The sequence below is a fragment of the Psammomys obesus genome, unplaced genomic scaffold, assembly GCF_907164565.1.
Source record: "Psammomys obesus unplaced genomic scaffold, mPsaObe1.curated_primary_1811, whole genome shotgun sequence".
NCBI classification, from domain to species: Eukaryota; Metazoa; Chordata; class Mammalia; order Rodentia; family Muridae; genus Psammomys; species Psammomys obesus.
The window spans coordinates 88,227-95,333 of record NW_026592732.1 but is presented as its reverse complement, the minus strand read 5'-3'; the positions used below and the strand labels follow the sequence as shown (position 1 = coordinate 95,333).

At 53.7% G+C, this 7,107-nt stretch overlaps 2 protein-coding genes across 2 annotated transcripts; both read right to left on the bottom strand.

The window, feature by feature from the left end:
• Positions 1 to 2,385: 2,385 nt before the first annotated feature.
• On the bottom strand, positions 2,386 to 3,699 carry LOC129682974 (protein S100-A6). Its single transcript, XM_055615579.1, has 3 exons — positions 3,605 to 3,699; positions 2,869 to 3,030; positions 2,386 to 2,609 (listed from the first exon to the last, which is right to left on the bottom strand). The coding sequence occupies exons 2-3, from the start codon at positions 3,004 to 3,006 to the stop codon at positions 2,478 to 2,480; spliced, it is 270 nt and encodes an 89-aa protein (XP_055471554.1). The 5' UTR covers positions 3,007 to 3,030; positions 3,605 to 3,699; the 3' UTR covers positions 2,386 to 2,477.
• A 1,434-nt stretch (positions 3,700 to 5,133) lies between these two features.
• Positions 5,134 to 6,932, bottom strand: S100a5 (S100 calcium binding protein A5). The gene is made up of 2 exons (XM_055615442.1): positions 6,776 to 6,932; positions 5,134 to 5,274 (listed from the first exon to the last, which is right to left on the bottom strand). The coding sequence occupies exons 1-2, from the start codon at positions 6,911 to 6,913 to the stop codon at positions 5,134 to 5,136; spliced, it is 279 nt and encodes a 92-aa protein (XP_055471417.1). The 5' UTR covers positions 6,914 to 6,932.
• Between the last annotated feature and the right edge of the window lie 175 nt (positions 6,933 to 7,107).

The following is a 7,107-nucleotide window of genomic DNA, read 5'->3' as shown; positions in this document are numbered from 1 at the left end:
GTAACGCACATTAACATAACTCTCCTGGGGCTGAGGCCACAGTAGGGATAGTAGCACCTTGTGCAAATACAAATGCCGTGGGACACTGGCACCGAAGGTGCTGCTGGTCTCGGCAGCTCAGACATGCCTGGCAGAGGATAGGGGATACAGCCCCAGCCTCACCCCAACCCAGGGGACTTCCAGGTGATGAAAACTGTTGCTGCTGTTCCAGCTTCATGCGTGCAAGGGTGGGATTACTGCCACTTCTGCAGGGGAAGGAAAGAATAGAGCCTGGACTACAGCAAGGGGAGGAGCAGGGCCACTCCCCCCACCCAGCCTTCCGGTGTATAGTCCTGGGCAGGGAAAGAATCTGCTTCGAAGTCCCCAGCTCCCACCCCTTTCTGGGAACCTAGACCATGCTCAAGAGCCAACTTGAAATCTTTTGAACTAATGAAAATAGTCTGCACCTGGCCGCACCCAGTTCCGCCCCCTTGCCTGCTGCACCCAACAAAATTTCCAGTGTAAATGCCGACTCGCCTTTCAATTTTAAACTATATCCTTAACACAGACAAAAGTTTTGCTACTTGCTTTATTTCTCTTTATTTTGTTTTGTTCTTTTTCAAAAGCCCACTGGGTCTCCCAGGGCAGCCCTGACTGGCCTGCAAACCTCTTGGTAGACCACGCTAGCCCCAAACTCAACAGCGATCCATCTGTCTCTGCCTCCTGGCATTAAAGATGCGCACCATCACACCCAGTGAGGTAAAGTTTTATTTAGCAGATGGCCTCTGCACCTTCTGCTCCTCTCTAGCCTTGGGGTTCAGCTGGCCTCCTGAGAGAACAAATATCTTCTTCCACCACCAGCCTCTGAACCCCGAAAAAAAACTGCCCCTCAACCTCCAAACGTCCACCTGACTGTCTTGATCTTCTAACCCTGGAAAGAGAGGGTGGAAAGGGGATTGAATTCTGCTTGTCTCTTCAGAAACCTTCCTTCCTTCACTAGCTTATAACAGATGTGCCTTTAATGAAATCGAGTTGATTGCTGGGACATCACCCTGACATTCCCTGAATAGCTAACTCTGGCCCCCACTTGATCAGCTCAGACCCCCTGAGCTTTGGCTCCCATCCCGGTGCGGGGCCGTTGCTCCTTCCTGGAGGCTCAGAAAACCAGCTCTTCCTAGGCAAGCTTACCACCACCATCACCTCCTCCTCCTCCCAACCCCAACTTCCCTACCCGTAACCTGCTCTCTGTCCACAAGAGGGCGATCACTCCACACCCCCAAGTATCAACAACTGGGTGTGGCCGAGCACGTAAGGCGTACTTTTCCATAACCACTGAATAGAGCCAATGCTGAACAGCATAGCTAGAACTTAGCCCGAGGGCCCTCTCGCCGTTCAGCAGTGTGGTAAGACTCTGCTAGAAAAGAAAGGTTTTAAGAGATGTGGTGGCTGCTGTTTACCAGCCTTTACCCAGAGCGAGGGAAGACGACTTAACGCCTTGAGGTTGACTGGAGAAGGTGGGGAGGCAAGAAGAGAAAACAGCTGTGTTCTCCACATGAAGTCAAGGTCGTTTCCCCTCAGGTCTGGGCCAGGATGTTGCCCAATGTGGGTTAGGCCTTCCGGGAAGGACTATCAGTAAATGCTGACACTCCAGACACACAACGGCTTTCCCCACCCCTGTGATTTAAGTGTTAATGTACACAGTAGACAGTACTCAGTTGGCCATCTGATCTGATGAGGACTGAGGGCTCAACTGGATTCCAGGGGAGTAGCCCTGTGAGTCATTCTTCAGGGACAAGCTGGGTCAATATTGACAGAAAGGCCTGAAGCCACATTTGGCATGTCCAAGGACCCCGACCCTGCCCTGTTTGTGATACCTCATGAGTCACACGTTCATGGAGTTGCCAGCCCAACAGAAAAAGGACCCCATGCATGAACCTAGGGACAGACTCCTCAAGTGTGCCCTACCTCCGACCAGAACACAGGCAGCTGCAGAAAACTCAGTCATTCCTTGTCCTCGGTCCCCTCAGGCTCCTTGGCCTTTCCTCATAAAACACACAAGCACACAGTGAAAGGGTAGACTGCCCAGTGTCAGGGTCCATGCACTCCCCTTCCACCACACCCAGACCAGAGCACAACTCCCAGGAGACAGCTTGGACCACTGCAGCCCTGGAGGCCCCTAACTCTATCACACAGCAGGCCCTCTCTCCTGGAGATCACTTGAGCCCTTGTTTAAGCTGGCTTTGCCTAGAGGAAGCACCTTTTTGATGCCCAATGAGAGTCCTAGCAGACCTTGTCCAGGTGGGTCAATGAATGCCAGAGATTAACCGTGGCTGAGACCACCCAATGGTGAGTTCATCAGCAAGCCAGGAAGCAACTGGAAATCAGTGGGAAGCCAGAACGCATGAGTAGATGTACCAAAAACAAAATATTTATTGTACAATTACCCACCACTGGATTTGACTGCGATCCGCCCCCAGAGGGAGCTCCACCTTCCCATTTTATTTGAGAGCTTCATTGTAGATCATAGCCAAGGCCCCCAGGAAGGTGATGTACTCCTGGAAATTTACTTCCTGATCCTTGTTGCGGTCCAGATCATCCATCAGCCTTGCGATTTCAGCATCCTCCAGCTTCTAATATGTTAGAACAAGTCCACACTCAGGGGAGGCCAGCACCCCAGATCCCTTTCCCTTCCCTGGAAGCCTCTCTCATCTAAGTGGCTCTGCTCATCAGGACCATTGTGACCTTCAGCTTGCGTGTGCCTTGATTTCTTGTCCTCAGTCCCCGCTCCTCCCTCAGGGACAGCAGGCTGGGAGCATGCAGGCTTCCCTCCAAGGGAAGTCAGAGCAGGAACTGGGAAGGACAAGAGGGAGGGGGAGCCCGGGTACTCACAGAGCCAATGGTGAGCTCCTTCTGGATCAGCTCCTTCAGCTCCCTCTTGCTCAGGGTGTGCTTGTCACCCTCCTTGCCAGAGTACTTGTGGAAGATGGCCACGAGAAGACCAATGGCCTGATCCAGGGGGCATGCCATGGCTGACCACTGGGCTAGAAGAAGCTGTTTGACAGAGGCGCAATTCAGTGCTGCTGGTAGCAGAGACCTCCCACCACCCCCTAAGCCGGGTGACAACCTGCCTGAAGCAGCTAGCCCCTAGCCAACACAGGTGGCAGCCAGGGAAACTGGGGCGAGGAGTGAAAGGATGGAACCAGCTTTCAGGTGTCTGAGCTCTGTCCTCCATGGCGAGAAAACTGGGACATGTGACTGAGCAAGGGAGGAGATGGAGGCTGCCCCTGGACACCTCCAGACAGGGCCACACACTGCGACGGCGTTGACACACCCAGGACAAGCCCTCCCGCACCCCAGGAAGGCAAACTTGGGGAGCCGCCCCATAGGGATGCCTTAGCCTCGGGTCTTGTCTGGCACAGCCCCGCTGATCATGGCTATCCCTGCCTCCCGGGGGTTCGGCTCGGCTCGGAAGACCGGAATCCCGATGCAGACCACCCGCGGAACCCGCGGAGCCCGCGGAGCCCGCGGAGCCCGCGGAGCTGACTGGGGCAGGAAGTGGCTTGACACCCAGCCCAGGAGTGGACCGACCCTAGAGGAACCAGGGGCTGCCCCAGCGAGAGCTCACCGCGCCGAAGACTGCAAAGCGCCAAAGGAGTGGCCGAGGAGGTGGACTGTGTCGCAGTCCGGCTGGCCTTATAGCGGGCCAGCACGGGTGAGGCCCGCCCAGGGAGTGCCGGCCCGCCCCAGCCCCACCCAGCGCCTGAGGCCAGCCACACACACGCCCCAGCCCCCTAAACTTTCCAAGCCTCTGTTGCGGGAAGCGGGATGAGGAAGCCTAGCGGACCCTGACGGGGCCCAGAGGAGACCAGTACAAGCTGGAGGCACCGCGTCTTCGCTAATTCTGTAGTTTAATTTGCCCTCTGGCACTCGTGACTTAGGCTTGTGTGCTGGACCTCCTGTCAGCCTGAGCGCAAAGTGTCCTTCAAGTTAGCACCAGTGTGAGAGGAAGTGGGAGCCTCACCGATGGCGTTGCCCCTCCAAGTGAGGGAGGGGAAGCAACCAAAAGTCTACCACGTTGTCTGAGATAGTTCTCAGCCTTCCTAGTGCTGCGACCCTTTAGTACAGTTCCTCAGTGGTGACCCCCAACCACAAAATTATTTCCGTTGCTGCTTCATAACTGCGATTTAGCTACTGTTATGAATCACACTGTGAATGTCTGTGTTTCCCGATGGTCTTAGGCGACCCCTGTGAAAGGTTGAGAACCGCTGGTCTATAATACTCGGGGCTATATCGATCCCAGAAGGCAGATTTTTGAGCCAAACTGAGCGATATAAGATTCCGTCTCAAAAAAGGGGGTGGGGCACAGTCTAAAATATTTCAAACACCATCCCCCACGAACAATAAATTTCTAACACCACCACTTGACTCCTCCCGCTCGCTGCCTAGAACTTCATCCTTAGAGCAGTGTGTACATTAATGTGCCACAGTGGAGCCAAGCCTAGTGAGCATCCTTAGGTTACTCATCGTAAGGGGAAAGTTTTGAACATTTTCTTCGGAAGAAGTCTTGAGAAGAGGAAGTTGGCGGGGGAGGGGGAGGGAGCAGCCTGCTGAAGTCACCCTTCTGTGAGAAGTGGGAAGGCTGCTCCAGGCCGGGTGGGGAGGACGGCAGCAGCTCGGGCTCCCTTTTTCACTGGGCTAACTCTGAGTCAGACCTGCTGGGCCGTCACTGCACTGGTAGCCACAGCCTGCCGCTCTGACCTTCTCACTCCCAGAGTGCTCTTCCTCATTGTTTTCCCTGAATCTCTGCTGTCTGGGCAGCTTTGTTATTTTACAGGAGTGCAGAACAAAGCCAGGACAAGTTCAACAATGCCCACGGCAGAGGACAGCCAGCGTTGTGCAGTGAGAGCCCAGCCTCTGTGCCCATAGACCACCTGTGTGTGGCCTGACACGGATCCATGCAAATGTCTGTTCTCCCCTGCCTCAGACAAGGGAAACAAACCACCTCAACACCAGCGCAAAGGAAAGGGCTTTATTTCCCTGCTGGAATAATCCATCTGGGAGACAGAGAAGGGGACCACAGGAGGGGGCAGTTAAAGAAGCTGCAGAGATCAGAGGTCGGGATGAGGCGCTGCCGCTGAAGGTAGAGAGGACCTGTCACTTGTCCTCCAGGAAGAAGTCGTTGTAGGCCATACACAGCGTGGTCAGGAACATGGTGTACTCCTTGAAGTCAATCTCCTGGTCGCTGTTTTTGTCCAGGCTCTTCATCAGGTTATCAATGCTGCTCTCCTTCATCTTCTGCAAGGGCCCAAGGGGAGGAGACTGCTCAGCAGTTCAGCCCAAACCCACCTTTACCACAGGACCTGACACCAAATCAGGGTCAGTGACCTGAGAACTGATTCCAAATGAATTACAGTAGGAAGGCTAGTGTACCCCCTGCCCCTGGGACATCCTCCCGTGCAGAGAGACAATAATCTATAATGTACACCAATACCCACTAAGAACAGCTTGAGGCCTGGAGCATCATCCAAGCCCCATACCTAGCCTGCCCGGATTGTAAGCCAAGCTGAGAAACGGCCCAGACATCACAACTTTCTCTAAGATCACTGGATCTGAGAGGCCAGCATGTCCCCTCCCCCCAGGACAACCTGGCACCCGATGTCCTCCCATTTGGTCCCTGCACCCTGGGTCCACTAGGATGTTGAAGACAGAGCCTTAGGGTAGAACAAGAAAACACAGACAGGCAGACCCTGCCCTCTGTTGTCTCCCTTGGAGGTAGGAGGTTGATGCCCATGATGCTGGAAGCTGCTTCTCTGTGACATGCTCCTGGTCCCCAGTAATTAGTACCAATGGGCCAGAGGCCCTTGCCTCTACCCTCCAGGAAAACAGAATGGTTTCTGGCATTGAATGTGTATCTGTCAGGCTAGGTGTGGTGGCCCTCGGGAAGCAGAGGCAGGGGGATCTATGTGAGTTGGAGGCCAGCCTGGTAAGGAACTACTGAGGGAGTTCCAGGACAACCGAGGCTACATAAAGAACCTCTGTCTCAAAAAGAAAAAAAAATGTATATTCAATGTTAACCTTCAGATGCCTTGAGGAAGCCACAAACAGGCCTAGGAACTGTGACACCTGTTTCAACCCTGTCCATGGACATACTCCAAGAACCTTCCCTCCAAGTGGGACACTGAGATTCAGGACTTTATTGTAAAGATCAATAGGAGGTTGGTGCAGAGGCCTAGAATCCCAACTCAACCCAATGGACAAGGTCTTTGATGTTTTCGAGGCTCAGTTGTTCTATCTCATAGACCTTCACGTCAGCCAGTGACCTCTCCTATCATGTCCATCTGATCAGAATCAGTGCTCTCTCCTTCCTACCCCATGCTCACAATTAGCCTGTTAATTTACTTATCAACGTCATTTAGGACCTTGGCTGTGCCAGGCACAGAGGAGAATCAAGAAGGATCTATGTCACTGAGTTGTACACAGCCAAACCTGGCATCCCCCATCCCTCAAACCCTCAAGATCCCTAACACAGGCTATGCAACCTCTCAGCAAAGACTCTTTTGCCTGATTCTACGGCCTCCCACAGGCAGGAGTCTACCCAGACTCCTTTTCAGCGCAACCAGTTCTCCTCCAGCGCAGAGATATAGCGGCCTGGCAGTCAGAGATGTCCACCCGTCCTCTGTCTCTGGCCCTGCAGACATCCTGACCCTTGCTTAGACTAAAATACCCTGAAAGTAGGTGGGTATCTCCCAGAAGGAGTGCTCAGAACGTGTGGCGGGGAGAGAGAATGGTCACCTACCTCTGCAAGACTCAACTCTGTCTTGATCAGCTCCTTCAGTTCTTTCCTACTGAGGGTCAGCTTGCTGCCCTCTCGCCCCGAATATTTATGGAAAGTGCTGACCATGGTAGCCAGGGCCTTCTCAAGAGGGGTCTCCATCACGATGTGCACTCTGGAGTAGGAGAGGGGACAATCCCAGCACTGGAGAAGCTAAACTTGCTCCTTACCAGTCGTGTATACCCAAGGGCCCTTTTGCAAACCATCATTGACAGGAGCCCACAGTGAGACCAAACTCCACTGAGGAGATGTGTGTGTGTGTGTGTGTGTGTGTGTGTGTGTGTGTGTGTGTGTGT

Excerpts from the sequence above, each read along its gene's own strand:
- S100a5 (XM_055615442.1), bottom strand. The coding sequence starts at position 6,913 with ATGGAGACCCCTCTTGAGAAGGCCCTGGCTACCATGGTCAGCACTTTC. Across the intron at positions 5,275-6,775 it reads CAGAGTTGAGTCTTGCAGAG|AAGATGAAGGAGAGCAGCAT; the intron begins GTAGGTGACCAT and ends GGGCCCTTGCAG.
- LOC129682974 (XM_055615579.1), bottom strand. The coding sequence starts at position 3,006 with ATGGCATGCCCCCTGGATCAGGCCATTGGTCTTCTCGTGGCCATCTTC. Across the intron at positions 2,610-2,868 it reads AGGAGCTCACCATTGGCTCT|AAGCTGGAGGATGCTGAAAT; the intron begins GTGAGTACCCGG and ends CTAACATATTAG.